The sequence below is a fragment of the Phacochoerus africanus genome, chromosome 15, assembly GCF_016906955.1.
Source record: "Phacochoerus africanus isolate WHEZ1 chromosome 15, ROS_Pafr_v1, whole genome shotgun sequence".
NCBI lineage: Eukaryota > Metazoa > Chordata > Mammalia > Artiodactyla > Suidae > Phacochoerus > Phacochoerus africanus.
Window position 1 is genome coordinate 7557656 of NC_062558.1, and position 22167 is coordinate 7579822.

At 49.7% G+C, this 22167-nt stretch overlaps 1 protein-coding gene across 1 annotated transcript; it reads left to right on the top strand.

Moving 5' to 3' along the window:
• Positions 1-12984: 12984 nt before the first annotated feature.
• Positions 12985-22107, top strand: R3HCC1 (R3H domain and coiled-coil containing 1). Its single transcript, XM_047761367.1, has 9 exons — positions 12985-13011; positions 13444-13554; positions 13894-14021; positions 14460-14597; positions 16009-16612; positions 17548-17720; positions 19225-19295; positions 20710-20805; positions 21791-22107. The coding sequence occupies exons 1-9, from the start codon at positions 12985-12987 to the stop codon at positions 21925-21927; spliced, it is 1485 nt and encodes a 494-aa protein (XP_047617323.1). The 3' UTR covers positions 21928-22107.
• Positions 22108-22167: the final 60 nt, after the last annotated feature.

The window sequence follows — 22167 nt, forward strand, 5'->3', positions numbered from 1 at the left end:
AAGTGGTTGGGTGGCTTTCATCCCCTCCTCGCATGGGGCACTTTTATTCCTTTTTAATCCACAAGGACTGAAATTCCAGAGGCCTCTGCTGATTTCCAGACCAGAGCCCAGCTGTCTCACAGCCTCAGCCACACTTACTGCCTGGTATTTCCCAGAGACAGTGACCATGATTTTGAGCATAGGTTTTCTACTTACACGTTTTACTTTTTTTTTTTTTTGGCTTTTTAGGGTGGCACCCATGGCATATGGAGACTTCCAGGCTAGGGGTTGAATCAGAGCTGAAGCTACTGGCCTATACCACAGCCACAGCAACACTGGATCCTAGCTGCACCTGCGACCTACACCATAGCTCATGGCAACGCCGGATCCTTAACCCACTGAGTGAAGCCAGGGATCAAACCCGCAACCTCATGGATGCTAATCGGGTTTGTTAACCACTGAGCCACGATGGAACTCCTCTACTTACATGTTTTATAAAACAATTCCAAGGTGCTAGGAAGTCTGATCACATGACGTTCCACCTCTCCTTCTTCCTAGGTACTGGGAAATCGTTTTACTCACTCATTCCTTCAACAAATGATAGAACTGAGTGCCTACCACGTGCCTGGCACTGCATGCCTCTTCCTGTGTCTTCTTTTGGCCTCTGCCTCCCCTTGAAACTACAAGCTCTTTTGTGCTCCTTTGCCTCAGGGAGCTTTGTTTTTCTTTCAAAGCCTGGTCGCTGCTGCCTGACCTTCCTGACTTTTGTTCTCCTAAAGTCATTAGGAGGTTCTACTAGGAGCGCTGAGGAGGAGAGGGGATCGTGCTTGTGGGAGAAAGAAGAGAGGACATTTAGGAAAACAGAAAGAGATGGGAACACTGTAAACCAGATATGATGGAAAAAATAAAAATCACTAAAAAAATGCAAACTATTGCTTTTGGAATGGATAAGCAATGAGATCCTGCTGTGTAGCACTGGGAACTCTATCTAGTCACTTGTGATGGAGCATGGTAATGTGAGAAAAAGAATGTATACATGTATACATGTATTCCGTACAGCAGAAAATTGACAGAACACTGTAAACCAGCTATGATGGAAAAAATAAAAACCATTAAAAAAAAAAAAAGAAAAGAGTTGGGGTCTATGGATCCTAGCTTCAGTGAGGACCCCCCCATCCACCCACCCGCTCAGTCCTTGGTAAGACTTCAAAGGAAATGGGTTGTGTGTTTCACAGGTGAGGCTGGATGCAGGCCCCAGGTTTCTGGTCTCAGCACAGATTCATATACCCCATCCATGGCACAGAAGCAGAGCTGCCCAGAATCCACCGGACACTCTGAGCTTAGTGAGGGTCTTAGAGGCAACCACTGCCAGTAGGTTCCATGTGAAGGTCACCACAGTGAAATATCTCAACTGGTTATAGTTCTTTTTTTTTAATTTTCTTTTTATGGCCACACCTGTGGCATATAGAGGTTTCCAGGCCAGGGGTGGATTCAGAGCTGCAGCTGCAGCCTCTGCCACAGCCACAGCAACACCAGATCCCAGCCTCAATTGAGACCTATGCTGCAGCTTGCGGCAACGCTGGATCCTTAACCCACTGACGGAGGCCAGGGATTGAACCTGCATCCTCACAGAGACAACATCAGGTTCTTAATCCACTGAGCCACAGCAGGAACTCCTCAACTGGTTATAAGTTTTAAACCCAGACAAGTCAGAGCGGCCTGAAAAGAGCCAGAGGAGGAGCATCCTAGGCGAAGGGAACAGCCGTTGCCAAGTTTTTGAGGCAGGAAAAACTTGTAATGGGGGCATGGAAAGGGCGCCAGCGTGGCAGGGCGAGAAGGCGGGTACCTGGTAGTAAGTGAGATGCTGAGTTGAGGCAGTTCAAGCGCCCGGGGCACGGAGCTTTCACTCTCAAGTTCATGGCTCCCTGCCTCCCCCAAGTGCAGGCCTGTGGAAAGCCAGATAACTTAGAGCCGGGTAATAAGTTATTGTAATGAACTGGGGAGTCATTGAAGGATTTTATGTAGGGGAGAGGATGATTTGATTATGATATGATTTAATTTACCTCTTTTTTTTTTTTTTTCTCTTTTTACGGCCACACCCACAGCATGTAGAAGTTCCCAGGCTAGGGTTCAACTCAGAGCTGCAGCTGCCGGCCTACACCACAGCCACGGCAACACCAGATCTGAGCCACATCTATGGCCTATACCACAGCTTGCAGCAATGCCAGATCCTTAACCTACTGAGTGAGGCCAGAGATCGAACCCGCATCCTCACGGACACTATGTTGACTCCTTCACCCAGTGAGCCACAATGGGAGCTCCTGATGTACCTTCTGACAGATCACTCTGATAACTTGTTATGAGAGAGCGTCAAGGCAGTTCCATAAAAGGGGCCTGAGGATCATGGCCCTGTCGTTCCAAAGCCTTTTTTGCTTGTTTTTGTTGTTGTTTTTGGGCCACAGAATGCAGTGGCTTGATGCAGGATATCAGTTCTCAGAGCAGGGATTAAACCCAGGCGGCAGTGGTGAAAGTGCCGAGTCCTAACTGCTAGACAACCAGGAACTCCCACGAGATCTTAGTACTCACTTTTCCTCCTGTCCCCCAGACCCCATAGTGGCAACACGCTCTGATGTGTGATGATGCTTGAAATTGAGGGAAAGAGATCTGGCTTTGGAGGTGGGTGTGTAAGCATCTGCAAAGTCATGTCAGGTAAGGAGTCCCTGGCGGGAGCTTGTGGTTGAGATGACAACAGGCCTGAGCCCCACAGCCTGTTGGCCAGACCCCCCCTGCCAGGCCCAAAGCCCATCTGGGCTCCTGTCACTCCAGCCCTTTAAGAAGGGAGCTGGGACAGGGGCTAGCCTGGGGCTGTGGTCTCTTGGGATCAGAGATTGGGGGCAGGTTGGGAATGGACCCCCCTCAGCAGCGGTAGCACACACGGCGTCCAGTCAGGGACAGGGGTGAGTTCCTCTCGTTTCTTTCTTCCTCCGGCCCTGCCAGCCTCTCTTCCATCTTTCTGCATGTTCCGTTTCTCTAACGTCTCCCATCCCTGCCTTTCTCTGCTGTTACCACCCCTACCGCCTCTGCCCCAGATGGTCTTCATTTCTGGAAACAGTTCTTGCTTTTAAGAGTTTCTCAGTTGATTCTCTTGGATTGTTAGGTGAAAAAAATCAAATATTCTGAAAACTATGATAATTTGGTCTCATCAAATTTCCAAACTTTCCAGTTTTTCTTTTTCTTTTACCAAATCGTTTCGGTTAGTACCTCTAGAAAAATGGAGGCAGTGGGGGGCCAAATAGATATTAGTAGACATCCCCGTCTTGTCCCCCTTTTCTTTTTTCTTTGCTTTTTTCTTTGCTTTTTAGGGCCGCACTCAAGACATATGGAGGTTCCCAGGCTAGGGGTCCAATCGGAGCTGTAGCCGCTGGCCTACGCCAGAACCACAGCAACTCGGGATCTGAGCCTCGTCTGCTACCTACACCACAGCTCCTGGCAATGCTGGATCCTTAACCCACTGAGCGAGGCCAGAGATTGAACCTGCAACCTCATGGTTCCTAGTCGGATTCATTTCTGATGCGACACGACGGGAACTCCTCTTGTACCTTTTTTTTTGGCTGCACCCATGGCAAGTGCAAATTCCTGGGCCAGGGATTGAACCTGAGCCACAGCAGCTACCCAAGCTGCTGCAGTACAATGCCAGATTCTTAACGCAATGTGCTGCAAAGGAATTTCTGGAAAAAAATAGTTTTTAATGATTTTGCTATTATTTGCCCTTCTTGCACACTTTAGAATGTATTCTGGGGTTCCCGTCCTAAGCTATTGTGATTTTTTTTTTTTTTTAGCCGCCCTGTGGCAAATGGAGTTCCCAGACCAGGGATCTGATCCAAACCACAGTTGTGACCTGCGCCACAACTGAGACAATGCCATACCCTTAACCCACTGTGCTGGGTTGGGAATCAAATTTGTGTCCTGATGCTGCAGAGAGGCCGCTAATCCTGCTGCGCCACAGCAGGAACTCCTATTGTGATTTTTAAAGTGCTTTTATTTTTACATTCTGTAGCCCTCCTTTCAAGAATTATATTTGTATGCCATTTTGTTACTGTGATTATGTCAATTAATTAAATATTTCAGTCGATTAGTTGTTCATCACATAGCTTTTTCCCTTAGGACATCCCAGTTTGCGAGTCATTTCTTTTGATTCATCTCTTGGTTGTCTGGATTATGCCTTCCGGTAGCTTCCCAGAAAGAATAATGAATGCCAATGCATGACTTAGAAAGTTAGTGAGGAGTTCTGGTTGTGGCTCAGTGGAAACAATCCCACTAAGAACCATGAGTTTGCAGGTTCGATACCTGGCCTTGCTCGTTGGGTTAAGGATCTGGCATTTGGAGTTCCCGTGGTGGCTCAGTGGTTAACAAATCGGACTAGGAACCATGAGGTTGCGAGTTCGATCCCTGGCCTCGATCAGTGGGTTAAGGATCCGCATTGCAGTGAGCTGTGGTGTAGGTCGCAGACGCGGCTCGGATCCCTCGTTGCTGTGGCTCTGGCGTAGGCTGGTGGCTACAGCTCCGATTCAACCCCTAGCCTGGGAACCTCCATATGCCGCAGGTGCAGCCCTAGAAAAGACAAAAAAAAAAAAAAGGATCTGGAATTGCTGTGAGCTGTGATGTAGGTCGCAGATGCAGCTCGGATCTGATGTTGCTGTGGCTGTGGTGTAGGCCGGCAGCTGTAGTTCTGATTGGACCCCTAGCCTGGGAACCTCCACATGCCACAGGCGTGGCCCTAAAAAGCAAAAAAAAAAAAAGTTAGTGATTTGTACAACCAACTCACCAGCACACCTCAGAGATAGTCATTAGATTCTTATCAGTGAACAAAGTCAAAAATAAAGGAGGAGGGGAAGGAATTGTATAGAAAATAGGGAGAAGGGAAAATGTGGGGGAAAGGTACCAGTCTAAGAAGAATGAATTTTATTTTTCTAATCAGGTGATTAGATGGAGGCGGTCAAAGAGACCAGTCTGGGCAGTCTGCTCTGGAATAGATTGACCAGGTCATTAGATAAAACAATTTCAATGACTTGTGGATTTTTTTTCTAAAACTTCTTGAGATGTAAGCTGTGCAGCTTATGTGACAGGCTGTCTGTAAACACTGTCTGCCAGTGGCCTCTGGCAGCTCCACTTGAGACAGGCCAGAATTTCTATGAGAGACTTCAGAGTCATTGCAGGTTTGAAAACATCTTCCTGTTGCCATCACCATTTATAGAATTTTCTGGTCTTAATATTTTCCCTTTAAAAGTATATTGATATTGTTCCATTTTCTTTTGGCATTTGAGTTGCTAGGGAAATTGTAAGACACAAATTTTTTCTTTGTGTTCTGCCTCATCTCCTTGTTTTTTCTGAGAATTCCACGTAGTTTTGTTTAGAGCTTTTTTTTTATGGCTGCACCTGCAGCATATGGAAGTTCCCAGGCTAGGGGTCAAATCGGAGCTGCAGCTGCTGGCCTGCACCACAGCCACAGCAACACCAGATCTGAGCTGCATCTGGGACCAACATGGTATCTTGCGGCAATGCCAGATCCTTAACCACCTGAGTGGGGCCAGGGATCGAACCACATCCTCACGGACACTATATTGGGTTCTTAACCTGCTGAGCCACAATGGGAACTCCTGTTTAGAGCTTTTTTCTTGTCTGAGACTGGCTTTTTAGTCACAAAAGATTTCTTATTGTTATTTAGATTTTAATTTATATCAATTTATGAAAATAAGACATTTAAATATCTAGTTTTCATTGCTTTAAATTTTAATTTCTAAATCTCATAATATTTCTAATATACTTTATAGAAGATGAAAACAACTTTGATAAACTCAAAATGACAGAACAAATTTATTTCGCTTATACATTTGGTCCCAGTTTTACTATGTATTAAGTTACACATTTAATTTGCATTTATAAGTTTGATACATTTGATTTTCCTTTTTGAATGAATTGTAAGCATTTAATGAACAAAGTTGTAGGGTCATATGTAATTATAAGAAATAATACGGAGAGATCCCACGTGCCCTTTTATCCAGTTTTTTTCTTGTTTTTTTTGGCTTTTTAGGGCTGCACCCATGGCATGTGGAGGTTCCCAGGCGAGGTGTCTAATCAGACCTGTAGCCGCCGACCTACACCAGAGCCACAGCAACACGGGAGCCTAGCAGCATGGGAGCCACAGCTACACCACAGCCTCCGGCAATGCCAGATCCCTGACCCACTGAGCGAGGCCAGGGATCGAACCCGTGTCCTCATGGATACTAGCCGGGTTCATTACTGCTGAGCCAGGATGGGAACTCCTAAGTAAGTTTTTAGAATTGGATTTTTTTCAGTAAATTGTCAAGTGTACGTGTGCAAAGTTATTTGTTGTGTTTCCTTAATACCCTTCTGATGACTATAGGGGCTTTTGTGATAGCCCCTCTTTCATTTCTGATATTAGTAGTTTGTGTCTTCTCTTTTTCCATATAATTTTTATTAGAGGTTTATCAATTTTATTGGTTGTTGTGTTATTGATTTTTCTCTGTTATTTTTCTGTTTTCAATTTCATCGTGCTTATACATCCAGGATTACTGTATCTTCTTGGTGAACTGACCCTTTTATCATTATATAATATTCCACTGTCTCAGGTAATTTTCTTTGTTTTGAAGTCTACCTTATCTTAATTAATATAGCCACCTCCCCGCTTTCCTTTAAAGCATGCTAGATCTTTTTTTGGTTTTTCTACTTTTAATGTGCCTATATTTTTATAATTGAAGTAAGCCTCTTGAATACAGCCTATAATTGAATCATGGTTTTTAGTTGACATCTGTCTTTTAATTGGTGTATTTAGAACGCTTAATGAAATTATTGCTAAGTTAGAGTCTAAGTCTGCTATTTTTATTTTGTTTGTACTCTCTGCATTTCTTTCCCCTGTTTGCTTTTTCCTGCCTTCATGTGGTTTACTTGGACATTTCTTTTGGAATTCTATTTTGATTTATCTGTAGTATTTTTAAAAATTATTTATTTATTTAGTCTTTTTAGGGCGGCACCTGCAGCATATGGAGGTTTCCGGGATAGGGGGTCCAACTGGAGCTGTAACCGCCAGCCTACATCACAGCCACAGCAATGTGGGATTCAAGCCACGTCTGCGACCTACACCACAGCTCACGGCAACTCCGGATCCTTAACCCACTGATCGAGGCCAGGGGTCGAACCCGAAACCTCATGGTTCCTAGTCAGATTCATTTCCGCTGGGCCATGACGGGAACTCCATATACCATAACTGTCTTAAACATTTTCTCTGTGTATATTTAGAATCACATCAGATAGTGTTCGAGTTTGCTTCAACCCTTAAACACAATTTAGAAGATTCAAGAGGAGGGAAAAATCTGTTTTGTTACTTCCCTCTTTGCTTGCTGTGTTCTTTCTTCCTTCCTGGTGTTGCAACATTCTTTCTTTCATTGTTTCCCTTCTGTGTAGAGAACTTCTTTTAGCCATTCTTTCAGGCTAGGTTTCCTGGCAACGAATTCTCTTAATCTTCCTCCATCGGAGAGTGTCTTGAGTTCTTCTTCATTCTGGAAGTATATTTCCACCAGGTATGATTCTGGGTTTACAGTTCTTGTCTTTCGGCACTTGAAAAAAGTTGTGCCACTTCTTTCCGTCCTTCTGGTTTCTGACAAGAAGTACGTTGTCACTGAAATAATTTTCCCCATTTAGGTAAGATAAAATTTTTTTTCCGACTACCTTCAAAATTTCCTTTGCTTTTAGTTTTCAGAAATTTAATAATGATGGATCTTGGCTTGGAATTGTGTGTGTGTGTGTGTGTGTGTGTGTGTGTGTGTCTTTTGGGCTACACTTGTGGCATATGGAAATTCCCAGGCCTAGGGGTCGAATCTGACAGCTGCTGGCCACAGCTACAGCCACAGCAGGATCCGAGCTGCATCTGCAACTTACACCATAGCTCATGGCAGTGTTGGATCCTTAACCCACTGAGTGTGGGATCAAACCTGCATCCTGGTGCATGCCAGTCAGTTTCGTTTCCGCTGAGCCACGACAGGAACTCCTGATGATACAAATGTTAAATCTGTTTGTTATGGTTCCAGATCTCTTAGTCTCTGTCCATTTTTGTTTTCAGTCTATTTTCTCTTGTGATGTTCATATTAGGTAATTTCTAATTTTTCTGTCTTCTAGTTTGGTCTTTCCTTCTCTTCTGCTACTGAGCTTTTTCTTTTGGTTATCGTATTTTTCAATTATAAACTTTCCTTTTGGTTCGTCTTTATATCTTCTGTGCCTTTGCGGAGACTTTTTCATTTATTTCAGATGTGTTTGTAATTGCTTGTTAAGCATTTCTGTGACGACTGCTCTAAAATCTTTGTCAGAGCAATACAGGCCTTCCTCAAAAAAGAAGAAAAATCTCAAATCGACAACTTCACCCAACACCTAAATGAATTAGACAAAGAAGAACAAACAAAACCTAAAGTCAGTGGAAGGAAGGGCATCATAAAGATCAAAGAGGAAATCAATAAAATGGAGATTAAAAAAACAATAGGCAAAATCAAGAAAATCTTTGTCAGATAAGTTAGCATTTCTGGCATCTCAGTGTTCGCATCCATTGACTTTTTCATTGTGTTTGAGGTCTTCCTAGCTCTTGGTAGGAAGCTATTTTTGATTGACTCCTGGACATCTTGGGTGTTATGTTCTGACATTCAGGATCTTATTTATATCTGTTTTAGCTATTTTTCTCTGATAGCACTCCAGCAGGGGAAATGGGGGAGGGATCTGCCTTGTTACAGCCAGGGGAGGGTTAGAGTCCAGGTTTCCCACTTAGCCTCCATTGAAGCTCCATTCCCATGAGCCCCCCACTGAGTGTGGACTTCTCATTACTGCTGGGTGAGGGTGGGAGTTTGGCTTTCTGCAAGGTCTCCATGGATGCTTTCCTGGCTGGGATGGGTAGAAGGGCCTTGCTGCTGTCGCCGATATGGCCCCCACTGACACCACGGGGGATGTGGTTGCCTCTTGATCTCTAGGTGGTGGGGAAGTCCTTCTGCCCACCAGGCCTCCTCTGACAGTACTCCAGTGGGGAGGGCAAGGAGAGGGTGCCCTTTTATTGCTGAGGTCACGTTCTCCAGCAGACTCTACTGAGCCTGCAGGCAGGTGCCAGGGTGTGAAAGTCCCAGGTCCCTACTTGGCCTCCTTTGGCATCGTCTCAGTGGGAAGGTTGTGACACTTCATTACAACCTGGAGGGGGGGACAGTCTAGGCTCCAGCATGGCCTTTGTTGGTGTGAGCGGGGATAGTGTTTGGTTGAGGTCGAGCAGTTTTTGTCTCAAAGTGTCCGCCTGGCTAGCCTGCCCCTTTGGCTTGAGAGAAAAAAGGCTTTTTGTTTGGGTGTTTTGTTATTGTGTCTTTGTTTTGTTCTGGGTTGCTGGCTTCTTCAAGCTCCGAGTCTGGAGTTTGAGACATAAAGAAAACCTAGGAAACTTAGCACTTTGTTGTTCCTTGGGACCAGAGGTCCATCGTTCATCTGCCTTCTCTCTACCTTTCAAAGTCTCCTTATGTTTGTTTTATATATAATGTCTGGGGCTTTTAGTTGTATTCAGTGGAAGGAACTGGAAAAGTATGTTTACTCCATCTTTCCAGAAGCCCTGATTTATGTATATATATATAATCTTACATATCAAATGGACACCCCAACAGACTTTGAAACAGAATCTTCCTATGTGTTGCATCTAAACTTTTATTGATCTTAAAATGTTATGATTCCAGTTCACCTTTTTTTTTTTTTTTTTCTTTCTCTCTCTTGGCTGCCCTGCAGCATGTGGAGTTCCCAGGCCAGGGATCAGATCTGAGCTGCAGTTACAATTGTGGGCAACACCTAATCCTTTAACCCACTGTGCAGTGCTGGGGATTGACCAGGTCACTTACGTCATGGTGCTGCAGAGACACCACCGATACCATTGTATCACAGCGGGAACTCCTCTAGTTTTCTTTAATATCGTATTGCTGTTTACAAATTTAGTTGAACAGTCTTTTTTTTTTTTTTTCTTCTTTCTTCTTTTCAAGGCCACACCTATGGCATATGGAAGTTCCTGGGGCTAGGGGTTGAGTCTGAGCTGCAACTGCCAGCCTGTGCCACAGCCACAGCCACTGCAATGCTGGATCCAAGCTACTTTTGCAACCTATGCCGCAGCTTGTGACAACACCAGATCCTTAACCCACTGAGCGAGGCCAGGTATTGAACCTGAATCCGCATGAATAATGTGTTGGGTTCTTAACCCACTGAACCACAATGGGAGCTCCAATCGACTACTCTTACATCCACCCATTTAAAATTGTAAGCCTGAGATCTATTTCATTTTTCAAATTGGAATCTCCCGCCACTGTGTGAGATTCTCTAATACATATATCAAAACTATGCAAACATTGCAAGGACTTTCAATAACAAACATAAACCGGGTATTCTTAACGTAACCTTACATGCGAAGAGAACATTTGGCTATCTCATGCAAGCTGAGGTTGCTGGAAGACAGGTGAATGCTTGTATTACCATCTCAGGTTGCTTAGAGTGAGGAGATATGAATTTAGGACATAGATTCTAGAGCTGTGGGTGCTGCCAGTGATCCTACCCATGGCAAGGAAAGGCACACAGGGTTGCAATTTAGGGTCACTATAGTAGCAGGGGACTCTAGGTTCATCCCTTCAGATGGGACTGTTTGCAGCCCCTTGTCCCCCGCATGCAATCCTTTCATCACCACATCATACCTCCTGTTTCCCATAAACCTCTTCAGCACACATTTAGCATGCTTCTCTAACTGATTGGATTCATCTAATTTATTTAATGACTGAATTCTGTGTCTGGCTGTTGGCCACAGTATCAATTCTAATGGCATTCTAAAGATGGAAAATCTTAATTGGGTGGTGTTCAGGAGCGTGGGTGTGAGAGTCAGGCTAGTTCTGAATTAGTTTGAGTTCCAACTCTGTACTTTATAGCTGGTGGCCTGGGCTAAACCTCAGGTTATTCCTCTGTAATCAGGGTCAGGTCACAATCTCCATCTGAAGGGGCTGCTGCAAAGATTAAGTTCATGCTGTTTCTATGGCAAGCTTTGAGTACGTAGTGGTTATCTTCATGTTCACAAGCCCTTACTCTTTGTTACTGATTTGTTTTCAGCTTGTTGACTTCAGTTTTTGCTGCTACTATGATGAACATGATTACCTCTTTTATGTCTTTACAGGCTTCTGTCCATTTGTTTGCATCTCATTCTGTTGGTTTTATCCATTGTGACATGGTAATCAGTCTTTCTTTGATTTCCTTGAGAATGTGAAGTTGTTATTATCTGAATTTTTCTTCTCTTTTCTCAAAAGAACTTTCCAACATATCCATATCCTCTTTCCTGTTATGCTCTCTTCCTTCCTCTCTCTCCTCTCTCCCTTCCTTCCTTTTTTCTGCAGAAATTCTGCATATTCTTTTTTTTTTTTGTCTTTTTGTCTTTTAGGGCTGTACCCGCAGCATATGGAGGGTCCCAGGCTAGGGGTCCAGTCGGAGCTGTAGCCCCTGGCCTATGCCACAGCCACAGCCATGCCAGATCCAAGCCACAGCCATGCCAGATCCAGCTCACAGCAACACCAAATCCTCGACCCACTGAGCAAGGCCAGGGATCGAACCCGCAACCTCATGGTTCCTAGTCGGATTCGTTTCTGCTGAGCCACGACGGGAACCCCTGCATATTCTTTATGCTGCTTTTTGTCCTGTTTGTTTATCTCTGATTGGGGACCATTCAATATTCACCTTCTATGTCCACAAACCGTGTGAGTAGATGCCCTTTGGTTCCCTTCTCCATTTATCTTGGCATCTCTTTATAACCTTCACCCACAAGCCTCCAAGTTACCTGAAGAGGGTGTGGTGGAAACTGGGTTCATGGGCAGCCTTCTTCCAAGAGCTTTGTCTCTGAGTCTCTCTGAATGTGTTGAAGCCCTGTATCATGGACCAGCTCTGAAGAGGTGGGAACATGCCTGTGTTCTAGGTTTGTGGCTTATTCCTTCACTTGGGGGGGAGATGACCACTTTATTCAGAAAGTTGGGCCTTTGTTGTCTAAGTCAGCATGCATATTCCTTCCAGGTCATGCCAAGTCCATAGCTCCTAGGTGGCCTTGCCTCCCAGCCTCATATCTCCCGTCAGGGAAACCTGGTCAGATAAATGGTGCCATTATGTGGCCTGATCCTCTCCAGGCCTGATTCACTTCAGTTAAGCCAGTGTGGAGTGTGGGTGGAGCTGGCAGAGTCAGAATCCAAATGGATGTCTGGGTTCTTCCTGCTGCCTTCTTACCCTCCCATCCTCCCCCTAGGCTGGAGGCTGGGTCAGAGAACCCATCAGACCTTAAGAATCTCTCTCCCTTTTCTTTTTTGGAGTTCCCTCTGTGGTTCAGTGGGTTAAGAATCTGACTGCAGCAGCTCAGGATGACATGGGGGTGCAAGTTCCATCCCCAGCCTGACTACCTGGTGCAGTGGGTTAAAGGATCCAGTGGATTGTTTTTTTGTTTTTTTTTTTCCCTCTTGGCCGTGTCTTCAGCATACAGAAGTTCCTGCGCTAGGGACTGAAACTGCATCACAGCAGTGACAATGCCAGATCCTAACTGCTAGGCCACCTGGGAACTCCCTAGAGTTTCTTTGTACAAAAAGGTCTGAAAAGGAGTCTCATGACTCACCTCTCTCATGAGTTCTCTTTGCACTTGCTGTTGTCTTATTCCAGATCCTTTTCACTCTTGAAAAACAACCTGGAAAGGTGATTTTTGTAAAGTGGTCTTTTAAAAGACATACTCTGGGAGAAATGGCAAGAGAGCAAAATGAATCTTAAGTTTTCTTAGTTTTTCTGTTCCCAGCTTCTCCTAGCTGGCCTTTTGAGGGACACTATCTCCCCGACCTTGCCCATATCCTATTGCAGGGCCCACTTAGCTCCTCTCACCCCTGTTCTGAAACCTGGGTCTTCCAGGGCCCTGCTTGATTCGGGATGATCAAGGGCTTGCATTTCAGCATTGTCAGGGAAAAGGGGAGGGTCACCCCTAGTCTCCTAGATTGTGATAGCCCATCCCACAGGCTGTCAAGTGGCAAGAACTTCAAGCATTATTTAAGGTGGGTGTTGGAGTATTTTTAGATGTAGCAAGGTAGTCTAATTTGATGGCTACCCCACCCTGTTACCAACAAGGCTAGTACACCTTGTTAGTAACCCGTTGGTGTGAGTGGGACCTCTGCAAGTTCCAAGGAAGGGCAACAATGGTCAAAGAAATACTTGGTGTCCAGAAAATTCCTATTTATTCCTCTTTTGCGTCCATAGGGAGGGGAACAATGAACCGGAATTGAGTCACCCCAAAGTATTTGCTGAACTTTATTGATCCTACGAGGCAGTGCGCTCTCAGGGTCAAAACAATCAAAGAGCTCACCTTTTCTGTTACTGCAATGCCTCCCCCAGCCCGCGCGGTGGCGCTGCGGCTCTGCGGAGGCCGGGGTGGTTCTCTGCACCAGGGCGCGCTGGTTTCTGGGGACCTTCAGAGCTGCGGCGGAGACGCGCGGGGCGGCCGCGGTGAGTGCTGCAGCCGGGCGGGCGTTGGGGAGGGTCGCCCCGCTCTCTCGCGGCCAGCCTCGCTCTCCACCCCACCCCGGGCCTTTCGCTCCCGGGCTTGGAGCTGTAGATTGCGCCCGCAGAGCAGGCCGGAGGTGGTGGCGCCAGGGCCGGGGACCACGGGAGCGAGCGCAGCGGGAGCCGGGAGACTCCTCTCTCGGCTACTACCCTGCCCGGAGATCCCGGACACCTCTTTTCCTCGCCTTGGAGCCTGGCTCCTCTCTGATGGGAGGAGAGACCTTGGCTGTGGATTGGCACCGGGTCTGTGCTCTGATCGCGGCCGTGTCTGTTGACCCGCAGGCTCTCCCACCTGTCACCCTGGCCCTTCTCTGCTTGGACGGCGTCTTCCTCTCTTCAGCTGAGAATGACTTCGTGCACCGCATCCAGGAGGAACTGGACCGCTTCCTGCTGCAGAAGCAGCTATCAAAGTAAACTGGAGTGAGGGTTTGCCCTGGGGAGGGTGAGGAGGGCGTTCTGGGGGCTGCCTGCACCAGCTCTGCTGCTAGGAGGGCAGTGTTCGTCCAGAAACACCTTGCCCAGTGGTGCATCGAAAGTAACGGGTTTGCAGCTGGCAATTAGGTTTAATAATATGCTCTCAAGCCTCTCCCAGCTCCATCTTTTCTGTGCAACACTAATCGTAACCCGAGACTGAAGGGGCCCAGCACCGGAAGGGGGATGGCGCCAGCAGCGACCTGTGATAATCTATTGGCATGTCCTCTGCAGTCAACCTGGGACCCGAGGGGGCAGAGGGAGCCTAGTGTTTAAGCTGTCTTCAAACCGGTAGTGGCCTCAGTGGGCATAAGGCCTGGGGACGGCACCTGGAGCAACCCCCCCAACCTCAGCGGTTCCTTCCGGTCCCTCCCCAGGGTCCTTCTTTTCCCCCCACTCTCCAGTCGCCTCCGGTACCTGATCCACAGGACAGCGGAGAATTTTGATCTTTTGAGCAGCTTCTCTGTTGGGGAGGGCTGGAGGAGGAGGACGGTCATTTGTCACCTGGACATCAGGTGTGTATCCTGCCGCCTTGGAGGCTCCTTGGGGGTTCTTTGGGGGTGGTCGGGTAAGCTGGTCAGCGCCTCCCCCTCCCGGATCCCGAGGGAACCACGGTCCAGAGCTGGGAGGCCTTGGCCTCTATCCCCAGCCTCATTTGCTTAGAGACACTGCTGCCTTCTGCTCCAGCGTGGAGTAAATGTGCATTGTTTGTGAAATTCCTTTAATAATTCAGCTATGCACTGTTGGGCCAAAAGAGAGAAGCAGAGAGTAGTTTAGGCAGCAAGGGTGTCTGTCTGCCCAGCGTTCCTCTCAGGGAGCTTGTGCCTCTCAGAAGCCATGATCATGAGAGGACACCTGGGCCTTCACATACCTCTTTCTTTCTTTCTTTCTTTTTTGTCTTTTTAGTCTTTTTAGGGCTGCACCCATGGCATATGGAGGTTCCCAGGCTAGGGGTCCTATCCGAGCTGTAGCTGCCGGCCGACACCACAGCCACAGCAACTCCAGATCTGAGCCGCATCTGCGATGTACACCACAGCTCATGGCAACACCAGATCCTTAATCCACCAAGCGAGGCCAGGGATCGAACCTGCAACCTCCTGGATGCTAGTTGAGGTTGTTAACTGCTGAGCCACAATGGGAACTCCCACTTACCTGTTTCCATGTGCATCTTGCAGGATCTTAACATAATGGCTATGATCCTAGCCTTTCAAATTACATACCTTTTTCTTTTTATTTCTTTACTTAAAGTTTGGGGTTTTTTTTGAAGTCCAGTCATTGTTCTTTTTCTTTTTTTGCCACACCCACAGTATGTGGGGTAGGGATGGAACCCATGCCACAGCAGCAACCCAAGCCAGAGCAGTGACAATGCCCGGGCCTTAACCTGCTAGACCACCAGAGAACTTCCTTTATTTATTTAAGTATAGTTAATTTACGATGTTGTGTTAGGTCATGGTATCTGGCACAGTGCTTCAGTCTTCAGGTTCTTTTTTATATTCTTTTCCATTATGCTTTATCACGGGATATTAAATACAGTTTCCTGTGCTATACAGTAAGACCTTGTGGTTTATCCGTTCTATGTGTAACAGCTTGCATCTGCTAATCCCAAACTCCCAGAACTTTCCTCTCCCACGCCCCAAAGTTACATATTTTTCTAATAACATAGTTCCCGAATGCAAGTACTTACCTCACCTGGTGAGTAACTGAGGACTCAGCAGTCTCTAAATTGGTTTATAACACCGGAGAAGAGCTGGCTGCTTGGGGCTTGTTCAGGAATAGCATCCAGCCTCCACTACGATGCGTTGTGAAGGTGTTCTGGCTTTGGTTTTTGCCTGACGCTGACTTCAGAGCCTCTTGGCTGCAGAGTAGGTGGCTCCATTTTCCTTGGGGCCCAAACACTGCTCTTATCACCGCCTGCTCCTGCTCCAGGTTACCCAGTTCAGAAGGACCCTCTGGCCCCTGCCGCCCTCCTGCCTCCCACCCCAGCAAGTACCGAGGTCCTCGGCCTGCCTCAAGCCAGGGAGCGGCAGCTGGCCCCAGGGGGGTGCGGGCCGGCCGGTGGCATCGCGGACGCAAGCCGGACCAGGCCCTGTACGTGCCCCGGGGGCGGCGCAGGCAAGAAGAACGGGCACCACCCCCTGCGCCAGGGCTCCTAGGAGATGCTCCAGCTGGCAGGCCCCCAGAAGAGCCCGGAGATGTCAGGGCTGGGGACCCCAGCTCTGATCCGGAGCTTCCAGTGTTGGTGACTCAGGCCTCAGAAGACCCAAAAGGCCCTGGCAAAAGTTCTGAGAAGGAGTTGCTGCCGGACCCAGTGGCCACGGAGCCCCCGGGGCCTGAGAGCCACTCGGGGACAGGAGACGGGTCAGAAACGGCCACCCAGCCTGGGCCCAGTCTGCAGCCAGACTTGGAAGAGGGGCATGGGAGTGAGCTGGAGAGGAGCCTGGCGGCAGAGGAGGAAGACGAGGAAGACGAGGTGGAAGAGGAGGGGCCGGGCAGCTGCTCTGAGGACCATTACAGTGAGCTGCTGCAGGAGGTGATGAGGCTCTTGAGCCCGGAAAAGGGAGGGCGGAAGTGAGGTGGGTGTAGTCGAGGGTGGATGGGGCCCGAGGGCCACGGGGTGGGGGTGGGGTGCTGACCAGCAGGGCTGGGTGTTGGGTGATAGGGGTCCCTTAGGAGACATGGGGGAGGGACACGGCGGCATGGCCCACAAGAGTTGGGACTAATGTCACAGAAGGGAGGAGGCCCCGGATCTGGGATTCAGTGTGGCTTTGGGTCCCAGCTCAACCACATAGGAGGACTGTGGGCAAGTCATTTGGCTTGTCTAAGTCTCTATTTCCTCACCTGAAAAATAGAGCAGATAAAACACATGTGTCACAAGGTAACATAGGTAGGAGGTTGGGGCCTGAGCTTTGGGATGCACTGCAGATGCTGGTCAGGAAAATGACTCTGCCGCCTGAAGCTGTGTCTTACTCTCTCCTTTACTCGGAGCGGTGTGTCGGCCCCTGAGCCCGGTGGCGATACATCCTCATCACTGTTTTATGGATGAAGGACTGAGACCCTAGAGCTTTGCTTATTATCTCATCGTCAGTGAGAGTAGGAAACATCCCAGGCTTGCCCAGCCGTGTCTTACTGTCAGCAACTTGGGGCAGCATTATTTAGTTCTTTGACTTGGTGTACCCATCTGTAAAGTGGGTCTATAGCATAGAGTTTTTGGGGATTCTCTGAAATGTAACATGTGTCAGTGCCAGCCACCCAGTGGAGACGCCACAAAAGTAAGTTCCTGCCCTAAAATTCATGCTTCTCCATCTTCTGGCCCAGTCTGCCACCCTGCTGGCTTTTTCAGACTCCTGCCCAGGCGCTGTCTTCCCTGCCGGCCCGGAAGCCTGCCAGGCCTCCTGTGGTTTGGAGGGCAGTCATTTAGAGCCCTGGGTCAGAGCTCCCCTCACTAAAGGGCCTGTTCTCCCCCAGATAACGGACAACCTGACCCAGAAGGAGATTCAGGTAGAGCACATCCACGTGGACACGTCGTCCTTCGCGGAGGAGCTGCCGGGGGAGAAGGATTTTGCACACGTGGTGGAGATCTATGACTTTGAGCCAACATTCAAGACCGAGGACCTGCTGGTGGCCTTTTCTGAGTTCCAGTGAGTGCCGGTGAGGCGTCGGAGAGGCAGGGGCACGGGTGCCCGGCTTCTGGAGAGGAGCTCAGACACCCCTTTGTTGTGGGGACGGTTGCTTGCCCCTCTCCTGATGCCCAGCATTCTAGAAAGAAAGGCATGAAGTGGTTGTGGTTGTTCTGGGCTCCATACTCCTGCACAGTTCGGCCTGCTGGCCATGACTGTGTGCAAGAGGAGAGCTAATTTTTTTGGTTATAGATACTTTTCCAGAGGCCTGAGTTCTGGTCCTGCTGACAAAACAGCTGACCTCCGTCCTGGCCCCCTGCATGGCTGCACCCAGCTAGGACACGGCGGGCTGGCCCTCAGGATGCGGGACCCAGGCAGCCACCACCTCCCCTGCTCCACGACCTGCCACCCAGTCAGTCAGTAGATGGAGGGCCGTCTCCAGACGAGAATGGAAATTTCTGGGGTGCACTGGGCTTGAGCGGCTCTGGGGCAGAGTCTGGGTGGTGATGGGAGGTGGGATGTATTGAGAAAAAGGCTTTTCCTGTTTCCCCAAATTCCATGGATCCAAGCCCAGTCTTTTCTCCTTTCTTCTTTTTCTTTTCTTCTTCTTTTTTCTTTTTTGGCTGGCCTGGAGTTCCCAGGCCAGGGATCACATACGAGCTATAGTTGCAACCTAAACCATAGCTGTGGCAATGCCAGATCCTTAACCCACTGTGCTGGGCCAGAGATCGAACCTGCATCCCAGCGCTCCCAAGACACTGTCGATCCTGTTGCACCACAGCGGGAACCCCATCCTTTCTTCTTTTCCTAAATGCTTTTTTTTTCTCTCTCTCATCCCCCTTCTTTTTTCCTACTTAGGCTTTGAAAACATCCCTTTCTTCATGACACCCTGTCTGACCACTGCGCTGACAGCCTCTTTTGCCCTTCCCAAGCCTGAGCTGGCAGAAAGCATGAGGGGCTCATCTGCCCTTGACCCCTGGGGGTGGGGCTGAACTGGGGCCACTGGTGGCTTCCTCGGCCAGCCTGGCAGGACCTTGGGGCCTGGGACTGCAGGGCCCAGGACTGCTTTTGGCCTCTCACAGGCCCCAGACTCTGGGATGCATTCCTGCCAGCAGGAAGAAAGTCCCTCAGGGCAGCTGCAAGGACATGATTATTTTAGATCCCGTCTGTCTCCCCTCCACATGAGCCTCTTGTCTCCAGCCTCGGACCCCACCCTTCACCTGTGTGACAGCCCCTGTAAGGAGCCCTCTTGGCCCTTGGCGTGGTGCCCTGTGAGCTTTGGGTCCTGGCTTTTTCATTTCTAGGAGTCGGGGGCCCGCCCCATCAGCAGGGGTGATACTAGGCTTTCTGAAGCGGACTGTATGGGCTTCAGCAAAAGTTTGCCGCTGGCAGTTGTCTCTTTCCTGGGTGAGACAAACCTGCCTTGAGCTCGCAGTGTTTAAGGACTGGTGGTGAGAGGGGACATTCTGCAGCAGAAGGGGTTCTGCCCATCTGCTCTCATAACCATGTCTTTTCCCTGGCACAGAGAGAAGGGGTTCAAGATCCAGTGGGTGGACGACACACATGCACTGGGAGTCTTTCCCTGCCTGGCTTCAGGTAAGGCGGCTGCCCAGTGGGCTCGGCTCCTCCTCCGACTGCTGTTGGGAAGGGAGGGCGCCTTGGTTTCCTTAGGTCGGGGCACAGGCTACCCTGAGCCGGTGGACTGGCCGGGCAGCTCCTGGCCACTGGATCCAGAAGTCCAGGGGGCACAACGAGCTCTGGGTCAGGAAGCTCACGGCCTCACCATTCCTCTTAGTGTCTTCAGTTCAGAGGGTTCAAGTTCAGGTGATATAACTGAGCGCATGTCACGGTCTAAGCCCTAGGTATTGCCACATACTAAATGAAAGCCTATGAAGGTGCTGTTTTTATATAGGTCCAAAGCATGCAAGTGCCGGAATCTCATACGGTTTGAGCAGATGTGTTCTCATTCCGTTTTCATGACAGCCTCAAGAAGTGGGTGAGATGACCTCTGTTTTACAGATGGGGAGATGGTTCCCATGATGTCAGTGTCTGATCAAGGTTATGAAGCCTCTCGGTGTCAAAGCTGGGGACGCCAGCCAGCCTCCTGGCTGTCATTCCGGGGCTCCTCCTCCCTCCCAGCCCCTTCCTGAGCTGCCCGCCACGCCACTGCTCTCTCTGGGTTTAGTTATAAAAAGTGACCCCTGGTCCCCCTTTGCTGGGCTTCTCGGAACCACGGGCTTCTGCACACAGAGCTGGGAGTGGCCGTGGCTGGTGAAGGGCCAGCCTCAGGAGAGCCTGAGGGTTCCAGGGGCAGGGGGCGGTGTGTGTGTGTGGGGGGGGCAGTGTCTAGGGAGCCAGAGGCGCAGGGCATGGTGAGGACTTCAACCCTAGAGAAGGAGCTGCTGAAAGGAAGGCCTCCGGGTCGCTGGAAAGGATGAGCAGTGGGCTAGGCATGGCTGCGGCTGCCTTCTGGGCTCCCCTAAGCTGTGTGGCACAGGCAGACCATGTCGTGGCCTCACTTTTCTTATCTGTACGGTGGCTTGGACCTGAAGCCCGTCCCAGCTCTGACAGGCCTTGTCCGTAAGTGGCCCAAGTGCTCCACGGCCCGGCACAGCTTGGGGTGGTGAGGGCACGCACTCTGGGAGGGTTTGAGTGGGGGAAGGATGGAGTTTGTTTTAACCTCCCAGCTTCTAGAAGGCAGGGGCCTGCCTCTCCTGATGTCAGAACCGCAGCCTCAGCGTGTGGCTCCTGAGCAGCCTGGGGCAGGAGCGTGGAAGCAGGGCTAGGCACAGGCTCTCCATCTGAGAGGCCTGCGGGCTTCTGGGGGACGAGGCCAGCCGATGGAGTTTGTCCCAGCCGCACCAGAGTGCTGGCAGGGCAGCCCTGTCCCTGAGCTTTAGTGGGTGTATGAAGCAGCTACATCAGCTTTGGGGTGATCTGTGTGCTCCTGGGTCCTGGGAGGCCTTAGCAGGCGGAGGAGAGAATGGCTTCAGATCTCTTCTTTCCGTAGCTGCTGAAGCTCTGACCAGGGACTTCTCTATGCTCAAGATCCGGCCCCTCACCCAGGGAACCCAGCAGTCCAAGCTGAAGGCCCTGCAGAGGCCAAGTAAGGGAGCCGGGGGGTCTGGGTGGGAAGGCTGTGGGAGCGCGGGGTCGGGCGGGGCAGGGCAGGGCCTCCCCGCTGATTTACTCCTGCCTTCAGTTCTCTGCTTTAGGGCCCCTGGGCATCGGTAGCCAATGGGGTGCACGCCCCACCCCCACCCCAGGGGGTCTGGGTGCCTGGGGAGGGAGGACCCATCAGGAGTGGTGTCTGCCAGCTGCTCCGTCCTGGGCTTGCCCTCCATCCATTCCTCTTCTGGGGGTGGCTCAGGGGAAAGCTTTCTGGAAACCATGTTCTGCTGTAGGATAAAGGAGCTTGGGCTTTGGAGTGACCTTGGCTCTGGCACTTATTTAAGCTGGTCCTTGAGCAAGTCAGCTAACATCTGTGAGGTGGTTTCTTTCTCTGAGATATCGTACTAGCAGACCAGAGGAGTGAATAAGACTTTCCATAGCGGTGACGGGCGCACACAAGGTGCCATAGAAATGATGACCCCTCCCCTTTCCCCTCCCTCCTTCCAGAAAGCACGATGGGGCTTTTAGAGGCCAGTTTTCCAGGGTTGCAAAGCAGTGACTGGCAAAACTGGCCCAGGAGAAGCCTGCCGAGGCCCTCCGCATTCTTGTGGATTACGTGGTCTTTGTCCCAGACGTCTTGGGGACAATAAACATCCTGTCTGTTGATCCAGGAGCTCCAGGTGTCCTGTCCTGATTTGCTTCCCTCTTAAAGGGCCCTACAAAGCAGGGAGGTGGACGGGATTAACACTTCCCCCCATAGCTGGAGAAACGGGGAGCACACAGAGAGGTGGCAGGATTAGGTCAGGACCCCAGAGGGGGCCTGGAGTCCTAGGTGACCCCCTCTCACCAGCGTCTGGCCACGCCAGGACACAGCTGGGCCTCGGAGGTCGGCTCTAATGGCCTCTGAGGCTGCCCTGTCACTGGGAGGAGAGGCCATAGCCTTGAATTCAAGTCTCCACCCCGTGGGGCTTTCTTTTTAGAGCTCCTGCGTCTGGCGAAGGAGAGACCACAGACAAATACAGCCGTGGCACGGAGGCTGGTAGCCCGAGCTCTGGGGCTCCAACACAGAAAGAAAGAGCGGCCTGCGATGGAGCCTCCCACCACCCTGAGGCCCTGAGAGGCCCAACCAGTCTGGACCACTGCCCCCCACAATTCAGCTGGTGCCCCAGCACCACAAGCCTTTACACACACTAGAACCTGCGCCATCCTCGGGGCGTCACTGTGGGGCATGGTGGGCTTGAGTTTGGTCTAGTTCCCCAAGTTGAGAAAAAATAAAAATTTAAGAGTTACAACCTAAGTGCTTCAAAATGTGATGGTCTGCCTAGGACACTAGGGGGAGCTGTTTGCCTTCCATTTG